The following is a 21048-nucleotide window of genomic DNA, read 5'->3' as shown; positions in this document are numbered from 1 at the left end:
ACATCGCATGAGTAAAACCATTGAAAATCAGTGGTTTCATCATTCGCATTTTCACTCACTCTCGCATTCGCCTGAAATCACACAATTTTCTTGCAAGTGTCAAAGCACTCCTAGAGCGTGCTACTTTAGCAGAAAAGAATGCCAGGGCGCAAAAAAACCCAAAAAAACAAAGAAACTTTAGGGCTCCTTCACACTAGCAATCTGGGGGAATCCCTTCAGCTGCGGCTTGGGGAATCCCTTCATCCTCATCTCACATCCACGGGGATTTTACATGGTGGAAAGTGTAATATTGGTCCGTGAATCACGGCTCGATATCGCCCTCACCCGTGTGAAGCAAAAGGCTTGGAGCCCCCTGGGTGTCGCATAGAGCAATTTAGATCAATTTGCTCTGCGCAAAAAGATATGACCCGTATTAACCGCGTGAGGGAAAGATCGGGCAGGACCTATCTCCACGCAATTTTTTCAAATTCCTGTACTATGATGCAGAGTTTGAACAGCCGGCGAAAAAAGAAGAACCTGGTTAATGCGCAACGACGCTCTGTAGCAGTGAGTGTAGTTGCGCATACGGCCGTCTGAAACCGCCCTAAGGGCTTCAACAGATGAACCTATGCGCAAATACGCTTACTGCATATTTGCGCACGAACAAGGGTCGTCTGCTTGGGGGACAGGGGGAAACTCATTTCTTTGCAGTTTCTTGGACTGATTCCGCCCACTGCTGTCCAGGAGCGGTATTACACACCCAGTTATTCTCCGGCAGTATGATGGAAGGTCGGAAGGGAGATATAGACCACCCAACCCCCTACTGGAGTGACATCCCCACATCTCTCTGACCCATTTGCTTCTGAAATGTCCTTCTTTTGGAACTGAATGACAGATCTGCAATATCTTTCACAGGAGCGTTTTATGGCGGCCGAACATTGCGACCATCTGAAGCATCGGACTGCAATGTATTCACTCAGATGGCCGCTTTTAGCCGCGTTAAAACATTGCGGTCGCGATAGAAGGACATCAGCGGCCAAATATGACAGATGATGAGGTCTTGACTAGAGAGCTGAAACCTGGTCTAAAACCTTCCAAAAAAACCTTATTTACCCATGTGGCAAATTTGGTGCTGATTGGTCCGGTCGTTTGGCCATATTCCATTGTTTTGCAAATATATTGCGAACGGTAGGTCCTTTGAGATTTAGGCCGGTCTCACACAAGCAGATTCCGCGACCGCCGTCCGTGCAGATGATACACGATAGTACGTCGGCATTGAAATGTATGGGCTTTCACCGATTTGCTCACACTTGCGGGTGGGAATCGTGAGCAGAAGGAAAATCGCACCATGCTCTATTTTATTGCAGCAGCCCCCATGGGCTTCTATGGGAGCTGCCAGCTAAAGGAGGGCACACATTGTATGGCTGTGATTGGTTCATCAAGTGCTGCAGTGATTGGCAGAGCCGTGGCACTTGAGAACCAATCACAGCCAGAGCTACCTGGAGGCGGAGATTTTGAACCTCCAAACCAGGAAGCGCTAACTGAAAACTACAAGCAAGTGTGCCGGAGATGCAGAGGAGACGTGCGGCCGAGCTGACAGCGCCTCTTAGGTGATGAATTGTTTAGGTTTTTCTTGCAGCTAGGGCTTATTTTAGGGCTTTTACAGATTTCTTACTGTAAAAGTTGCATCACATGGAAACTGCGCTTTTGTGCGATGCGAAGCAACAGAAAGGAAGGCTCCATAGGAAAACATGGGCTGCAAAACATAGCAAATCTTGGCTGTATAGAGCGTACTGAGATTTAGTATTCTCGCAATACAGCCTGCTACAAAGCATCGCTCATGTGAAGGAACCCGTTGGAAAGCATGGGCTTCACATACATGAGATTCGCAGACACTGTCGCATCGTGAGAAAATCGTGCGATTTTGTTGCCCGTGTGAAACTGGCCTAATGCACCCGAATGGGTCGGATTCCGCTTGCGGATATCTGCAGCAGAGGACCTGCGAATTGCGTACGGCCACATATGTGTACAGTGTTCCGTGGGGATGTACAGTGTATGGACAGCGTATCATTTACGCAGAAGAACCACTCTAAAGCTGGGTTCTCACACGCCGGATACCCAGCGGAAATCTTGCGGTTTGGCCGCAGCGAAAAACCGCGAGATTTCCGCTGGGAAAAGCGCTGCTTCAAAACCCGCGGTTTCGAAGCGGCCTGGCCACTCGCTTTTCCACTGCGGCCGTCGCTTTCATAGAGGAGAGCGCAGCCGGAGCGGAATTTAAAAAAATGGACATGCTGCGGCCAGTTTCTGCCGGCTTTGCTGCGACTGATTTGCCGTCCCATGTGAACAAAATTTCTGAGAAATCTCGTCCACATGGCTGGCTAATCCTGGGATTAGCGGCCGCAAGCGGATTTGCCGTGGCAAAATTCCGGACGAAATTTCCGCAGCAAACCCGCCCTGTGTGACCCCAGCCTAAGCACGAAGCAGCCCAACCCCCTGAAAACACCCTTCGACTGCCCAGGTAACATTCTCTTGTGCTGAGAGCCGTCCGGACGGGATGCCGCTCTCTAGGCTGGGTTTATACTACTTTTTTTAGTAGTAGTATAAAAAAACACTTCTTGTGGAGGAAGAGCCCAGAAGAATCAGGGAAGATTGCGGACAGTCTGGATGGGTGTGTTGCTCCGGAGACTCCGTCCTGCATGGTCTCCGTCCTGCATCCTTTATACCATTTGTTATCTGGTCTCCTAGCAACGTGCGTACGAATCCACATCCATACACAATGTAATGGCGTATGCACTGCGAATGTAACGTATCCATAGAGATCAATGGGGCTCATCCACACGGAATCCGCAGGAAAATAGAGCATGCTGCGGTTTCTCTTCCGCTCACAAAATGCGTAATTCCTACCGGTAAGTGTGAGCGAAGCCCATGCATTTCAATGCCCGTGTATTACCACGTATCATACGCACGGACGGCGGTTGTGAAATACACAATTCAAATCTGTTCCTGTGAGACCGGCCTTCATCAGGCACTTCGGAAGGTTTCAGGTCTTGAGGGCCTACCGTTCGCGACAAAACAATGGCATGCGGCCAAGCGCCCGCACCAATCTGCCAGATGGGTAAATAAGGTGTTTTGGAGGGTTTAGACCAGGTTGCAGCTCTTCAGGAATTACCATTTTTGACATATTAACAAAAAATTGGAATAAAAAGAAAATATTAGTTGAACCTTCCAAAAACCTCCGGATTTATCTGCCTGGCAAATCAGTAACAAATAAAGTGTTTAACCCCTTAGTGACCGCTGATACGCCTTTTGACGGCCTGTATCGACGGTCTATGTATGAAGAGAGATCGGGGGCTGTTTCTTACAGGCGACACCCGGCAGCAACAGCCCTGACAAGCCACGCGGCTCATTGGAGCTGTTAAGCCTTTAAATGCAGCTGTCAGGCATTTAAATCCCCCGAAACGACTTTCGGGGTTCACATACAGCCCCCTGCGATAAGATCGCAGTGAGCCGTGTGGGTGTCATGGCAGCCGGGGGGCCTTCTGAAAGGCCCCAGGGCTGTCATGGCAGAATGACCATCAAGCCGTCCTCGAGGGAATCGCAGTAGGATGTAACGCTATAGCATTACGTCCTACTGCAGGAGCGATGAAAGCATCACATGTTGTGGTCCCCTCTGGGGACTAAAAAAGAAAATAAAAATAAGATCAATAAAGTTTTACTAATAATTATTTTAAAAAAAGTAATAAAAGCTTAAAAAAAACCCTTTTGCCAAATTTATAATAAAAGAATCTAAATGATAAAACAAAAATACATATTTGGTATCGCCGCGTCCGTAAAAGTCGGATCTATCCAATTAGTGCATAATTTACCGCGCACGGCGAACGTCGTCTGAAAAAAAAAATAAAATAAATAAAGAACGCCAGAAATGCATTTTTTTGTCACTCAGCCCCAAGAAAAAAAATGCAATAAAAAGCGATCAAAAATCCTATGTGTTCCAAAATGATTCCGCAGGACGTCCGGCACAAAACGAGCCCTCGCACAACTACGTCGACGGAAAATTAAAAAAAGCTATTGTGCGCAGAAGATGGCGGCAGAATAATTGAAAAAAAATTAAATATCTTTGAAAAAAAACACAAGTAGTGCAGCCAAAAACAACTGTACGTTTGGCATCGTAGTAACCGTACCGACCCATAGAATAAAGGGATCGGGTCATTTTAGTTGCAGTTGTGCGCCGTAGAAACAAGACGCACCGAAAGATGGCGGAATGTCGTGGGTTGTTTTTTTTTCATTTTACTCCACTTAGAATTTTTTTTTTTTTTTCAAATCAATTTTTATTTAGTTTTCTCCCACTTAGAATTTTTTAAAACATTTTTAGCACATTATAGGGGACATTAAATAGAACCACTGAAAAGTACAACTCGCCCCGCAAAAAACAAGCCCCCATGCAGCGACGGCGATGGATATATAAAGGAGATACGATTTTTTAAAAGGGGGGGGAGGAAAAAAACGAAAATGGAAAAACAAAAAAAAATGTTTGGCAATTTAGGGGTTAACCTGAATCCCAAACAAAAAGTTACAGGAAATAAACCCGCGTGAAGCCGGTAACCCTGTTGTATATGGCCACAGACACACATACTAGGGGAGCGGGTTACGTGCTGCCCGACAGTAATGTTTATTAAATAACGCGTATATACATGTAGCATCATGTAGCGGATATATATATGATATATACCGCTCTGTATGTAATGCAGTATATATACTGTATACGCTTCATGAAAAAGGCGGGATTGGATGCCGCGCGTGAGGTAACCGCACGCAGCTTCTCCCACACACCGTTCGCGCTCGTGAAGCTTCAGGCACGCCTCCTTTATCTACTCAGCCAATAGTATCTGTCGGAAAGCAAATTACAGCCAATCAGAGACGGGACGGTGTACAGCCAATGAGCTACCTGGTAGCATTAGATGCCGGCGATCATTGCGCGCTGTGATTGGCTGGGGTTTGGGGCTGGGCAGGAAGCGCTCCGTAGATGTTGTGACTGAATGCCTGAGACGGTGGAGGATGCGGGGAGCCGCTCTGCTGAGGAGCCGGTAAGGAAGCGGTGCTGTCGGTATAGTGGGGCCGGTGTGTGCTGTGGTGAACTGTCAGCCGTTACTGCGGGGCAGTGAGAATATAAGAGGAGGTGTAGAATCACGGCAGCCAATCAGAGCGCGGGTCTCATTTCTCAGATGCTCTTTGGGGAATGAGAGCAGTGATCTGATTGGTTGTTGTGGAAGCTGCTTTATTTCTCCGCTGTTGATGGCTGTTATGTGTTACTGCGGCGCAGACTTCTTGTAGTGCGGGTTTTGGAGTTTAGGGCGCCTCTTGTGGGGTGCAGGAAGACAAAATCCACTGATTGAAGAAATCCGTCTTCGGCGCGCTCACAGGGGCGTACGTGGCCTACGTATTATATGTGTATATTTTATGTAGTACGCAGCAGATACGCATGTAACCTGGTAAATCCCCGCAGCCTGCATTGGTGCGTGTGAGCGACCCGATGGTAAGTGGCGGGCTTTTAGCACTGCGTATGACATGTCAGTGAGCCCTTACACGGCGGAATTTTGGCGCGGCTCCGCGTGCGGAATTTCCCTGTCAGTGGAATTCTGATGCGGAAACAAATGTTTTCGAGTCAAGAAGTGACTTATAATTTCCGGATTTCTGTCATCCGCAAATCTCATGCGTTGAAGGGTCAGATCGCTTTTTCCTTCGCTTCTCGATACGAATTGCTCTATTTTGCTGCAGACGACCTTCAATGGAGGCCTTCCGATCCGCGGCCCATCGGCAGTGGACATTGCGGTTACTCACGTCATCGCCTCGCGACAGTGCAGGAAATACAAATATAAAAAAAAAAAATTGCGCATGAGCGAGAGCGTCCGCAGTCATCCGCCATACAGAGTTTACAGGTACGTGGGGTCACAGTCGGATTCGCCGCGGGTTCCCGATCGTTCGCGTGCAGCGAAAAAATAAAATCTGCCCAGAAACGTCCGTTAGGCTGAACGCGGTTCAACGTGTGACTGGCATCTATGACAGCCTGTAGATCACGAAACGCCGCGTCTTCATCCTTTTTTTTTTTTTTGGCTATATCCGCCATGTGGACTGCAGGGATGCGAGAAGATTGGCGCACTAATTGCGGCCTCACAGGAGCTGATGGATTCATAGCAAAACCCACAGCAAGTTTTGCGCTGTGGATCCAACCAAAGTCTGCGCCATTTGATGCGGATCTACAGCAAATTTCGCTCTTGCAGTTGAAAGGGTGAAGTCTGCTAGGATCTGCGTCAGCGGCCGGGCACACGCGACCGTAGCGCCATACGCTGCCTAAACATCGTATAGAGTTGCGTATGTTTTGCGTGTCTACGTAGTAGAGCGTATTTTCTGCGCTCAAAAACGACCGCAAGCAGAGACTGATCCCCGCTCCCTACATCAGGGATGCCGGCTCCTCCCCTGCCCTGGCTTTGGCGTTCCTCCCCTGGGAATCGGCGCGATTGGCGCAAGACGTCTGCTGATATCGGACATGGCTACGGCTTGTATGTAATGGCCACCAATTTCCACAGCTGGTAGTCGCTGGACGCGGTCCGCCTACAACTTCCTGTTTGTTTTTTTTTAAACTTCCTTCTCATGTCTCCTAGCAACATGCGTAACCGTGTGTGCGCTGCGCTCCAAACGCACCCGTAGAGAACGATAGGGCTCCTACATACGTAATACGTGGAAAAATATAATATGCTGCGACTTTTTTTTTTTTCCCCCATTTACGCGGGTAATATACGCAACTGTGAGGGGAGCAGTGACCCTCCATGTACTGCAGGGCTCATAATCACCGAGGGTTACAAGGGCGTTGTACGCACGTGTGATACGCGGTGAATGGAGGCTACGCAAGTCAATGGACTGTCATTGTTCCGTGCACACCAGCGTGTAGACAGTCCTTACATACGAAGAGAAATAAATCGCCGCATGCTCTATTTCTCTGCGTATGATTCGCTGTCCGTGCGCAATACGCTCTGAACATTAAAAAAAAAAAAATAAATAAATAAAAATCGCCTACGTATTTCCGTGACGCCAGATTCCCGGACACGCCAAGTGCATACCTGGGCCATACGTGGTCTCTGCCAGCTCTCTTCTAGCAGAGCGTATGGCCTGTAGTGTACAAAACCGCGCAGGAGACCCGTAGCATTCTACGCATACACCTGTGGGCGGGTGTCCGTAGTTGGCGACAATGACTGCCGATTTTACACGCAGTTATAATCCACAATGTAAATGCGTTGGTGTGCGCCCAGCCAAAATCCGTGCCAAAAGCTGCACCAGTGATGTGGGTTTATCTGCAGCAAATCCGCTCCACCTGATGCGTCCTTCGCCGGACTCACGCGACCGTATGCGTAAAATACTGCGTAAGTCACACGGCGCTTCCTGCTGCGGAGCTGCCGATGGAATTGTGTGTCTGCAGCGTTAATTGCGCACCCACAGACAACAATGGACAATGCGCTGCAAAATAGAACATGTGGCAACCTCTTTTTGCACTCGTGTTACACGCAATGCATACACGCAAGTGTGAGCGAAACAGCGCCAATCAATATCTCCTAATTACCACGTATCGTACATATCTTGCATGTAATACATAACTCAAATATGTTGTGTGACCCGGCATTAAGAGAATAACAAAATATTCCTCGGCCCGCCCCGTATTGCCCTTTGCTCTGACTATAGGTAATAGAATTCAACACCGTCTGTCGCAACGCGAACAGTCAGACCGCTGCGAGGCAGAAGGGAAATGCAAGATGAAGTAGCTTGCACAGAGTCCCGACCTGAAAACTATTGAACATCTTTGGAACAAACTTGAACATTGGGTCGGGAATTTTGAACAGCGTCCATCTTCTTTGAGAGAACTCGCCAGATGTTTGCAGGATGAATGGAGGGAAATACCAGCTGAAGTGTAAGAGACGTTAGTAGAAAGTATATCACAGATTGTAACCGATGTCATTAGGGCCAAAGGAGCCCCACTAAGTACTAACATATGGAAATAAATACTACCGTTAATTCCTGCTCAGGGGTCCCGTTGCTTTTGGTCGGACGGTGTGTGCGGACAAGTAGTCGGCTCCTCTCTACTTGGGAAACCTGCCAGTGTGACTTGGGCTGCGTGGTGACTGGCCATAACACACTTCACACAGCCGCGGATCGCAGTGTAGTCCTGTGACATTGGAACATGGAATCCCAAAAATGACAAACTTCTTGAAATACACGACCACACTTACTTCCCCGACTCCTCTGAAGTCGCAGGGTTTCAAAGGGTTGGGTGTGTTTTTTTTTTTTTGTTACATTTCCATTTTTTAACAGAACAGCCGGCGCAGTCTACAGTGCTATTCTATTATAAAGAACACACCTAAGGCTGCCTGTCTACGGGCCATTTATCCCGCTCTGTGAAGCTTTCCATAGGGTTGATATGGAGATCGCAGCGCCGGCGTCCATGAATCATAGGGATTCTCCGCTCGCGGGATTTAGATCGTGGCATGCTGCGATTGCCGCGATTCTCTGCGATGAGCCTATCTATTAGATAGACTCACCTCGGAGACCTGTCAGCGCTAGCGATATTCCGCCTCGGCCGTGGACAGGGGGCCTTATGAATAGGAAGCAAACTGGAAGATGTTTTTTAAAACCCATTGTAATCAATGGCGAAAGAAATTGGAACAATTTAATTCCATCTTTCAACTCCAAAAACAGAACGAAGAGGCGGTCTGAACGCTGGGATGACCGGGCCCTTCCCTGAGGCGGCATTCACACAGGCGACTGCAATTCTGGTCCGTGAAAAACTGCCTGTTTTTCATGGATGTGAGAAAAAAAATTTTTTTTTTTTGTTTTCTCTGCACTTCCTGGTTCTTTCTTTCCATGAGGTCTCTATAGTAACCTGTGTTAAAAATGCTATATTTTTTCTTTGGGGGAGGGGCTATGGGGGGGTTATTACCCTTCTTTTTTCTTAACACACTCCCAGAAAATAGTAGGCAATTCTTAAAGAAGAATCACACAACAAAGGACATGCAGCAATTTTTCTTGTACGATCGGCGTAAGAGAAAAATCACTTGTGTGAATTAAACCTTCAAATGACTGCGGTCTCCTCCTGTGCCAGCTTTGTCCATCTCCGCATCAGACAGAGCATCGCCTGTGGGAATATACCCCATATCTTATACCCTTCATGTACTTCACCGTACGGACAGTCCATGCAAAATTCTGTCCGAGGAGCTGAGGGTCCATTACCTGCCATTCTTCTCTGCTGCCCCTCCAATCTACCAGGTCCTGTTCTTGGTGGTCCATGATGGCCACATCAAGAAGTGACCTGTCATGTCAGACGGTTGCGGGTTTTGGCGCACTTTCTTTTTAGAGATGGAATTCATCTAGTGAAGTCCGCCATGTTAACGAATCCTTCGGGTACGTTTATATATAGCAGAAATGATGTGGATTTTACGTGGTGGAGAATTCGCGCCATCGGTGTGGATTTTGCTGCGGATTCGCACCCTTCCAATTGAAGGGGTGAAGTCTGTTGCAGATCTGCGGCAAAGATCGTGCATCAATAGTGCAGTTTTTGCAAATTTTCTGCTACGGAGGATCTGTACCATTTCCGCAGTGTATGTACCTTTTATAGTATGTTGTTAGCAGCAGCCGTATTCTTGTTCTTTGACTCGCTAACTTCTATTTTGTCTGTCTCCCCTGCAGATCCATCCTCCTGTGAGTCGGCGCTCATTACTGCCGGTCTCCAGCATGGTTCACAGCAGAAGAGAAGGAAGAAAGCCCTGCTCCTCTAGTAACCTTTCATGGCCCCCAGAACCTGCGCACGCTCCTCGAAGGACTCACACCATATGTATGGTCTCTGACTTCTTTTACCCAAATATGGGTGGTGTGGAAAGTCACATTTATCAGCTTTCCCAGTGCCTGATCGCTAGAGGACACAAGGTTATCATTGTCACCCATGCTTATGGGGACAGGAAAGGAATCCGCTACCTCACCAACGGTCTGAAGGTTTACTACTTACCTTTGAAAGTCATGTATAACCAGTCTACAGCCACGACGTTGCTGCACAGCCTCCCCCTCCTCAGGTATATATTTGTAAGGGAACAGATCTCCGTCGTTCATTCGCACAGTTCTTTCTCTGCTATGGCCCACGATGCCCTCTTTCATGCAAAGACTATGGGACTCCATACCGTCTTCACAGACCATTCTCTGTTTGGGTTTGCAGATGTCAGCTCCGTACTTACCAACAAACTTCTTACAGTGTCTCTGTGCGATACAAACCACATCATCTGCGTGTCTTACACCAGCAAGGAAAACACTGTGCTACGGGCCGCTCTAGATCCCAAGATTGTCTCTGTGATTCCAAATGCCGTGGACCCCACAGACTTCACTCCAGACCTGCAGAAAGAGAAAAGTAATAAAATCACCATTGTCGTGGTCAGCAGACTTGTTTACAGAAAAGGTAAAATTATCTCTTTTAAGGCCATGTTCACACGGGGCAGATTGGCCGCAAATATTTTTTTTGTATCACCAACATTATGATATGTTCTAGCTAGAAAAACGTCTTTTAAAAGGGGCTGTCTAGGACCTTTGAGATAGGTCATCGGTGGGGGTCCATCTTTCGAGATCCTCACCAATTAGCTGATCGCTTGGCCTGTTGTCAGTGCAGACTGCGCTAGAAGAGGATAGAACTGTCTGTATTTCAGTGGCCTGGTTTAGTACTGCAGGCACAGCCCCCATTGTAGCTGGTGGGAGCTGTGCCTTTAGTACCAAACTGCAATATGGACAGCACTATCTGCTTCCAGTGCTGACAGTGTTGACAAGAATCTGCTTATCGACAGGGATCCTGAGCTGCAGACCCCCACCAAACCTATTGATGACCTGTTCTGAGGATATGTTATCGATAGTCTTTCAGAAGTCCCAGACACCCCCCCCCCCCCCCTTTAAAGGGATATTCCAGACAGAAACCTTTATCACCTCTCCACTTGACTGTATAGGAGTCACTTAAGCAGCCAAACTCTGCTTGATGTGTGATACCCCCTTTTGAACTAGCTAAATTTCTTAACAATCTAATACTAATCATGGAAGAAAGGAGTTTGAGCTCAGCATAATTAGGAAGAACTACTATTCAGGAAACCTGGGACGTTAACTTCAAGTGGTTTTATGATCTATGGTGCGTCTTGTATTGGTAAGTAACCCCCCCCCCCCCCAAAAAAAAAGTGGCACCTTTAATAGATTGACGTGTAATATTTTACATGCTGTTCCTGATGGATTTGACGGTGTTGTCTGTGTACCAAGCTGATCACGGATTCTGACCTTCTCTCCACATACATCCATATCATCGTTAAGGTTGACTAGACTATTTATATTTATGTATTATTATAGGTGTGGATTTGCTCGGTGGAATAATTCCTGAAATGTGTCAAAAATACCCCGAACTGCACTTTCTTATCGGAGGAGAAGGGCCCAAGAGAATAATCTTAGAAGAAGTAAGGGAAAGATACCAGCTCCATGACAGGTAAAGCCTCTTTAAAGAGGACTGCTCACCTCGCATGTCTGCATTACCAGATACTTGTATTCTCCATATAATAACAAGAGTATCCTTCCTTAGAATGCTGCATTATGCCATTCCTCTGTTATTCCTCCTGAAAATGTATGAATAAAGTGATAATTGGATGTTAGATTTCCCTTGACAAAAAGGAGTGTCCCTTCCTAGTCTGGTAGTGTCAGCACCGATAGGATAATGGAAGTTGTTAAAGGCGAGAGCCAGGCAGCATATATTGGTGCAAAGCAGAGGAGCTTTTTATTCTCCCATAACGTGCAGAAAGCTACATTTCGACCTCCATGGTCTTTTTCAAGCTCTTCCGCTTTGCACCAATATATGCTGCCTGGCTTTCTCCTTTAACAGCTTCCATTTAGTACTTCTGAGGACTTGACTTTGGATCCTCTTGCCTGGCTCTGCATAGCTGACTGCCCGACCCGGAGTGGGTGATATAGTAGTACTGCAGGTGCACTCTTTATTATACTAGACACCGATGGGATAATGTGACGGGGTGCTGGAACACAGAGCTTCATTTACTCATTAACTAATACATGGAAAAACTGAAACTGCGTAACGTAGAGTTAGTAAGACAAGATGGTATGGTAGTGGGTGCACTTCGCATGACAGCATAGTTCACGCACATGGTCCTGCTCAGTGTGACTTTTGTGTTTGTTTTTTTTTTTTGGTTTGTTTTTTAATTCTTCGCTCTGTTTTATAGTGAGGTTACGTATTTATCGTCGCCCATATGTAATGTATTGCATAACCTACCTGTACAAAAGAATAGGGCTTCTGTGGCACAGAGTGTTAAGGCAGTCCTAAGCTCTCGCACATGACCTGAAAGTTGCAGGTTCAATCCTCACGTGGTTCAGGTAGCCAACTGAAGGTTGACTCGGCCTTCCATCCTTCAGAGGTCAGTAAAAATGAGTACCCAGCTTGTTGGGGTGGTAATAAATCAATTACCTGAAAGCGCTGCGGAATAAGTTGGCGCTATACAAATAACAAGATTTATTTTAATAGGGCTCACGCTGCATGCATGACATGTTGTGAAATGGAGCATGCTGCAATCTTTTTCACGCACATATCTACACGCATTGTTTACACGCTAATTTGAACGGATCAATGAAGGTCCATGTACTTTCTTGACTCCATTTACCACGTGTCACGTGGCCGTGCATCGCATGCATAATACGCACCGAAATCACGGTGGTGTGAATGAGTCCTCATTGTTACATGTGTCATTTGGTGCATTCCATTTGACAGGGTGGGATTTAAAAAAAGGGAGCAGGCTTCACATTGCTGGTCTGCATATTTTCTCAAATTGTTGTTTTTGTGTATCTTCTACATTTGGTGCGTCTTTATAAATGTGCAGCGTTACTACTGTGTCAGTGTTGTAGAGCGCTGCCTGGTAGTTTGTATCCAAGATCGAGGTCTGACAGATGGAGAACTACAGAACATGATGCTCTTCCTGAAAATTCTCAAAGGGAAAAACAGCATTTTGGAATAATTTATCTTGTCTTCAGATATATTAACTCTTAGACTGCCTTCACACGGGCGACAAAATCATGCGAGATCTCACATGAATATGAACCCCATTCATTTGAATAGACTCGTATACATTAGCGATTTTTCACCCCTCACATTGCAGTGTGGGGGGAAAAAAATTGTGCAATGTCTCATCTTTGTGTGATGCGAGGTTTCCAATTAAAAACAATGGGAAACTCTTGCCAATCCCAATCAAAAAATTATCTTGCAACATTCCTGCAAACAAAATACGAAAACATTCAGTCTCCTCCAGCGGCACCTCTGGGAGATTCCTTGTTTGGGAATCGCTGTCTTAAACAATTGTCTTCATGTTTTTCCATTGAGTAAATGTAGCGATCATGACTATAATGATGATTTGAAGTCCTTTTTTCCTCTCTTCTAGAGTCCGGCTCTTGGGTGCTCTAGAGCATCATCAGGTCAGGAATGTCCTCGTCGAAGGGGAGATATTCCTGAATACGTCCCTCACTGAGGCTTTCTGCATGGCGATTGTGGAAGCAGCTAGCTGTGGATTGCAGGTATCCTGAAAAGTTTTTTTATCATCTTAAAGCGAACCTGTCCTATACAAACACTATAATGACAAACATGACAGCTTAACTCCTTCCTAACCACATCACAAATATACGGCAGCTAGCAGAGTGCCATTTTGCAGAGTTGCTGTATATTAACGTTCTTCCTTTTCCTGCAGCGCTATGGCTCTAACCAGCAGCCTCTGGTCCAGGTGCCCGTATTGGTACCTGATTGGTTCATAATAATGGCACCTGGGCTAGAAGCTGTTAGTTTTTTTTTTTTAGGTTTCAAATGGGCGACACGATAGTGACGCGAGAAAATCGCTTGAAATATAAGCCCCAGCTGCAGTAAAAAAAAACTTCACCTAAGTGCTGTCAGCTCCGTCACGGCTCTCTTCTTCAGCTCCATCACTCGTTTTCAGTCTTCTGCAGCCCTTCCTGGATTGAAGGATCAAAATCCCCGCCTCCAAGAAGGACTGGCTGTGATTGGTTCAGTGAGCGTTGGCTGCTTAAATGATGTTTTGGGAGTTTCTTTTTTTTTTTGTTACTGCAGCTAGTAGGATTTACTACTGTAAAAGCTGCATCGTACTGCGTGAAAACCACGTTTTCATGCAATGCAACACATAGGAAGGCTCTATAGGGAAACCTGGGCTACAAAAAATCACGGCTGTATAGAGTATGCCGTGATTTTGTAGTCTTGCAATGTCGCAGGCTACAAAACATCGCTCGTGTGGAAGAACCCATAGGAAAGCATAGGCTCTACATACATGCGATTTGTAGCACTGTCGTATTGTGAGAAAATCGCCCGTGTGGATGCGGCTTTAACTATTAGACATTCCCTGCAGCAGAAAGTCTGACTGTTAGGTCCCTGCAGTGCAGGCGTGCTCAGCTGTGATTATATTTAACATCGGGACCTGAAACAACCCGGTTGCAACTTTAACACCCAGAGTTAAAGCTTAGAGCCCTCTCTCTCTCCCACTCCCCACCCCCCCCCCCCCCCCCCCCCGCGCTGCCACGGCGACCCCCGAACTTTTTTCGCCCGAGCACAGAATTGCTCGCAAAGTTCGGTGTTCGGGCGAAAAGGGGCGGAGCCGATCACGTTCGCTCATCTCTAATTAGTACCAATTAGTAGATTATGAAAATGATCATCTTTATGTCTAAATGCACCTTTTGGCTGCATTCCCACGAACGTATATCGGCTCGGTTTTCACGCCCAGCCGATATACGTCGTCTCTCTCTGCAGGGGGGGGGGGGGGATTTAGCCCCGCCCCCATCCCGCCTCCTTTCATTGCAAATAGTGGAGGGGGTGGAGAGGGGGCAAAGTGTCGCTAATTATCCCCGCCTCTCCTCATTGCAAATAGTGCAGAGGGGCAGAGAGGGGGCGGGAGCTCAATTCCTGCTCCTGGCTCTTCAATCATTCCCCCCCCCCCCCCCCCCCCCCCCCCCTGCAGATGAGGACAACGTATATCGGCTCGGCGTGAAAACCGAGCCGATATACGTTTGTGGGAATGCACCCTTAAGCAGGTTCCCCCACAAGCACATTACTGATCAGGGGTTGTAATTAACATCAAGATGTAATTGCTTCAGGTTAACAACCACAGCAGAGGCTTTAAAATGGTCTTCGCAATATGAGGGTCCTCAAAGTAGGAACGGGGCAATCACTGGGGGAAGAAGCATGCCAATAAGGAAACCTTAAACCCGGCTTCCGGCAGTCTGAGATTAGCTTGGTTGGCTCAAATATGGCGAGCACAGAAAGTGGTGACCAGCCTGGTCCATCTTCTATAATCTGGAGGGTCAGTAGCATATAAACAGCAGGCACCAGTGATAAAACATTCCACGGGCAAGAAAACCTCAACGAGCCTGAAGTGATTCAGAACCGTAATCCACAAGAAATTGCATCTCCCTAATGGGAGCTCCCAAAATCTGGAACCCCATTTGTCCCTGCCCTGGACCTCAAAGCCAGTGGTAAAGGATTCGGCCCAATTGACTTTTTCCAATTATTCAATACAAGCAATTTGTTGACTCGTTCACTTCTAGTGACATGGAGAATGTGGGCACTTAATGACGTGTTTAAACAAAACTACAAGTGAACGACCAATGAAGATATCGTAGTCCTACTGATTAATGATTCTCGCTCGTCGTTGGCTCGCATCTAAACTGAACGATTATTGTTCGCTTTCGTTCATTGGAACAGTTTTTGGGCCGATTGTTCAGTCTAAAAGCTGCAAAACTAAGCTCCTTTATATTTGTATGTAACTGTCTGTCTATGGCGCCCTAACGCAAAGACTGATTCCATCTGCCCATTTCATGTGCCTTTCCAAAAATGACAGGAGAAAACAAGGATTAGACATGTGGGAGTTCAGTTTACCTTGTTCTATTTGGCTGCGTTTAGCACATGTATTTACAGGGATATGAGGGAAGATGCATCTTATAAGTACGGCCACCCTAAGGGCTTTTACTCCCTAGCTTTTCTTTTTTTAACTCTACGATATCGCTGCATTTTTAAAAAAAAAATTTTAAATCTTTTTACTGCAAATGTCAATGGGACTTTCTAATGTTAAAATCACAGAAGCGCAAACTTGCGTTTTTTTTTTTAAACATTAGAAAGTCCCATTGACATTTGTAGTAAAAGAAAAACAAAAATGCAGCGATATCGCAGCATTAAAAATAGTTAGTGGGTAAAAGCCCAAGTGAGGTAGAAGACCGTACACCGTGAAGGAACTAGGACCTTTCAGGGATAGTTGTGTTCCATCCTGTATACGGGTGACTGATATTCCCAGCAGCTTTCTGCTCTTATTACAGGTGGTGACTACTAAGGTGGGAGGAATCCCTGAAGTCCTGCCTGACAATTTCATCCTCCTCTGTGAGCCGTCTGTGAAGTCTCTCTGCATCGGGTTAGAGAAGGCGATTGACAAGTTACGGAGAGGAACGTTACCGAGTCCTGAAACTATCCACAATACTGTCAAAACTTTTTATACGTGGAGGAATGTTGCCAAGAGAACAGAACAGGTAAGTTTAGACCGTAGATGGTGGTGATAGGAATGTTGAAGGCTCTTGGGGATTTATTTTATTTATTTTTTCCTCTGGTGTGCATTGTATGGTTGCATCTGTTACTGTGATGGGCTGTCTGTTAGATAGATCTAGTCATTAAAGTGCAAATTAGGCCAGTCACTAAGTGGTTAAGTCAGTGCGTTCCGCTAGAATCTGCTGGAAAATGCGTGTGTCAGTTGTAAGCAGAAGCCATAACACTAGTACTAGGAAAGCCTCATTGATTTATTAGGGCCAGCAGTTCAGGGACCTGCCATTCACCTGACTGGAGCCGTACTGCACAGAAGGGGGTAAAGAGCATCCCTGCAATCAGATTAGTGGTTCCTAGAGTTTAGATCTGTGTTAGTCATGAAATGATGACCCTTCCTTACCATAGGTCCTAGCGATGCACCCTAACCTTCTCGTGATTAACACCCCATTAACATTTGTGTTTTTGTCTTTTTTTTGTTTGTTTTCTATTTTATAAAGGTTTCTAAAGTTTCTGGCTTTTTTATGCCTGTAAAAATGACTTCATCTCCAGCCAAAGTGTCCATTACTGTGATCTCTGACATTTGTCCTTTCACCCTCCACGCTATGCATTGATCTCTGTACGCTGATGGCAATTATGCGATAACAAAAAAAATTATCGTTAAAGTGACTTTCTGGTCTTGGATAAACTCCGTTGGCCGCACCGATTCTCAGACTACCTGATGCACATTGTTCATTGGTAGTCTAAGATGCTAAATGTGGCTTTGATTGGCCAGCACTGCTTGCCTGAGTTTTGCCGGCCAATCGGAGCAGCGTGTAGAGTATGAGACTACATGCTACCAATTCATAGTGTGCATCAGGTAGTCAGAGAATCGGTGTGGCCATGTTGGTTTTTCAGGAGTTAGAGGGTTGTTTCAAGGGTGGCAGATTTGTAATGGCTGCCAGTTTTTCACTCATATGACATCTTTATGTAATTATTAATGTCTGTTTATGGCAAACCTCCACAGTATAATGTATAATAGAGATGAGCGAGCGTACTCGGAAAAGCACTACTCGCTCGAGTAATTTGCTTTATCCGAGTATCGCTGTGCTCGTCCCTGAAGATTCGGGTGCCGCTGCGGCTGACAGGTGAGTCGCAGGGGAGAGCGGGCGGGAGAGAGGGAGAGAAAGATCTTACCTCCGTTCCTCCCCGCTCTCCCCTGCAGCTCCCTGCTCCGTGCCGGCACCCGAATCTTCAGGGACGAGCACAGCGATACTCGGATAAAGCAAATTACTCGAGCGAGTAGTGCTTTTCCGAGTACACTCGCTCATCCCTAATGTATAATGTGCTTTTTGTTCCCTGTGTATATACACGCACAAGACCGTTTCTTTTATCCATGCTCCTACATTCTTGTTCTTTCTTCCTAGGTGTATGACCGCGTTGCTAAAGAGACTGTCTTGCCTATCAGCGAAAGACTAGAGCGGCTGGTAAACCACTGCGGCGTTGTCACTGGCTCCATCTTTGCCCTCTTTGTAGTGATTAGTTTCTTATTTCTAGTGTTCCTACGATGGACGACCCCAGATTACCTGATTGACATTGCTGTGGATGCTTCAGGCTCTAAAGCGGCTTGGACGCAAGAATACTGTAGTAAGAAAAAAACTAAGAACTTTCTGATAAAATAGCTGCCAGGCCAGAGAGTCTCCCGGGAGCTGCGCTGTACGACTCGATTACTTCCCTTTTATTATTATTATTGCAGCCTATCGGCATTTCAAGTATTCTTCAAGGATCATTGCTGCCTACATCTTCTTATCTTATGTACATGTACTTCCTCCACTGTGCATTGGACTTCAAACACTCCAAGGTAGCTGTAAGGTAAACCTCCCTCCTGTATCACCAGCTCTAAGAGATATATCATTTATATTACATTTCCCTCCCTCATACGGCACATCACCAATAACAGAATATCCTGTTTTATTACACTGTAATATGGAAACTGTCAGCCTAAAAGGTGGCCACAAATGTTTAAAGGAAACGTGTCATGGGACTCTAAGTTGAGGAAACGGAGTCTGGGGCTGCTTCATACTCGCCAGGTGCTCTGTGCCCCCACCAAGTTGGTGTACACACACACACAACGGGACTTTTCAGGCAGCTCTGAGCGTGTGCTCTCCCATAGAGAAGAAGGGGGATATGCGTGCACAGAGCCAACTGGAAAGTTTCACTCTGTGGGTGCACACCAACTTCAGGGGGCATAGTGCAGGAACGGGACATCCGGTGAGTATGAAACGCACCTCCCTCATTTTACAACATAATTTATGGGACTCAAAGGTAATGATGGGGTCCCTTTAATGCCTTCACACCACAGGACATACATCCTGGGTGTGCTGGGTTTTTTGGAGCGGGATCAGGAGCCATACATGCCTGGTATAAGCGGTCTTTGACAGCTGACTCCTTGCTGCAACAGCCACAATCGGCATTCACCTCAATCAAAGCTTTCAGCCCTTTAGATGCTTCTGTCACTTTTGACAAAGGCATTTGGGGGTCCTAAACCGCTCCCTTGTGGCGAGATCACATTGTGCTGTTTAGTCGTCATGGCAGCCAGGGGCCTTTGAAGGCCCCCCAGGGCTGCCACGAACAGTATTTCTATCTATGAAGACAGTCTTATGGCTAGTCATAATAGAATGCCAGCAAAAGTATCATATACTGCATTACTGATGTATTGTAGTATGTGGTATAGGCCATGTGTCAAACTTGACTGCATATCATTTTTCACCTGTGCAAGGTCCAGCTGCTCCTTGAGTCATTGCTATATTCTAGAGCCTATAATATAATAATAACCTCTGCCCATGCACAGGTGGAAGAATAGAAACAATATTTGGGCTGTGGACAAGGAGTTTGACACTCCTGAGAAAGGTGATCAAATAATCGCAAGTTCAAATCCCATTTAAGTCTCCCCTTAAGACTTACAAAAAAAATAATAATAAAATAAAGGGTACATGCATGCGGACAATATTTCTGTCCCATTTTCAAATTGAAAAATTGGTCCGAAAATAGAAATAAATGGCGCCTTTTTATTTAAATGGGTGTTATGTACCTGGGCCTTTTTTTTTTTTTTTTTTTTTACTCTAAATAGTCCAAGTTTAAAAAAAAAACAAAGCTGCACCATATTGCCCTCGAGAAACTGACTTGGGCAGAACTTCTTTAATGCGCGTCTGCATGAAAGTGGGGAAGAAAAATCTAAAATGAGGGTGTGTGAGTGGGGAAGGAAGCCGCACCACCGAGGGGTTAACGTTCTGTGCATCCTTCTTTTCAGCCTTACCCTTGGCATATATGCCAGGAAATCTGGGATGTACGTTAAGCATATCTGAAGCCACCCGTATGGATTCTTGGTATTGGCTGATTCAAAGGCTGTACTCGCTGCTGGCAAGCGATGCTTGGGTCACATACACTGTGAAAAAAAATCACGGTCACAGGGATTTCGGGGTACTAAGCAGTGAGGCGCCACAAACTCTCCAAGACTATATACACTCTGTCAGTAAACCCTGCCTTGCAATCGGCAGTGTAACAAAACAGTTAGACACTGTGGTACATCGAATGCAATGACTGGTTCAGCGATGGTGTGTGGCCATCCGGTGTGTCCACTTGTCTGCGGGTAACTTTTACTGACCGGATTCACCTCAGTGATTCCACCACATAATTGCTTGGATCTCTTTTCTTTGTTCTCTCTTTCTCACATACAGCGTCTGACGTCATTCCTGCTCTGCGTGCGACGATCTCACTACCTCCTCAACAACGGTCAGACACACCGCAGCACAAATCATCGCCGTCTGCAGAGTAATTCAAAATGGCAGATCACTTAAAGGTACTAGGTCCCCAAAATAACATAAGTGATAAGACTTGGGACCTTGCCTGCAGGCCTTCACAATATCTCTAGGGCTCTGTTCAGCCAATGGTGTCTAAAGAGTGTCCTGTCGGCCTCCTTTGCGAGTACCTGCCCGCTCGAGAGAAAAGGTTCGGGTGCCGGCGCGGGGGAGCGGTGGGTTGCGGCTGTCAGCGGGGGGGGGGGGGGGGGGGGGGGAGGGGAAGAGGAAGAGATCTCCCCGCTCTCCCCCGCGGCTCCCTGCCCTCCGCCAGCAGCCGAACCTTTTCTCTCTAGCGGGCAAGTAGTCACTAAGGGCAATGCTTGCTCAAGCACTTGCCCTTAGCGAGTATGCTCGCTCATCACTAGTGCCATTAAGGGGTCATTGCAGCCTGGGGACGCCATGACTGCTTGCCTAAGGCATGTCTTCATTAGGCAGGTTGTTAAAATATAGTGTAATGCAATACCATAGTATTACATTATACTATATAAATGATCAAATAATTACAAATCAAAAGCCCCTATGTGGGCTAATAACATTTATTTATGTTTTTAATTATTGTAAATATAATAAATAAAAAAAACAAACATTTTGCAAGTCTTT

The 21048-nt window shown here is 46.3% G+C and overlaps 1 protein-coding gene across 1 annotated transcript; it reads left to right on the top strand.

Annotated features, from left to right (window-relative positions):
* Nucleotides 1–4976: 4976 nt before the first annotated feature.
* PIGA (phosphatidylinositol glycan anchor biosynthesis class A) lies at nt 4977–19665 on the top strand. Its single transcript, XM_066599193.1, has 6 exons — nt 4977–5063; nt 9709–10465; nt 11389–11521; nt 13470–13602; nt 16396–16602; nt 18016–19665. The coding sequence occupies exons 1-6, from the start codon at nt 5016–5018 to the stop codon at nt 18268–18270; spliced, it is 1533 nt and encodes a 510-aa protein (XP_066455290.1). The 5' UTR covers nt 4977–5015; the 3' UTR covers nt 18271–19665.
* Nucleotides 19666–21048: the final 1383 nt, after the last annotated feature.

The sequence above is a fragment of the Eleutherodactylus coqui genome, chromosome 4 (genome assembly GCF_035609145.1).
Source record: "Eleutherodactylus coqui strain aEleCoq1 chromosome 4, aEleCoq1.hap1, whole genome shotgun sequence".
NCBI lineage: Eukaryota > Metazoa > Chordata > Amphibia > Anura > Eleutherodactylidae > Eleutherodactylus > Eleutherodactylus coqui.
Note: the sequence above shows the minus strand (reverse complement) of the source record. Positions and strands in the feature narration are given on the sequence as shown.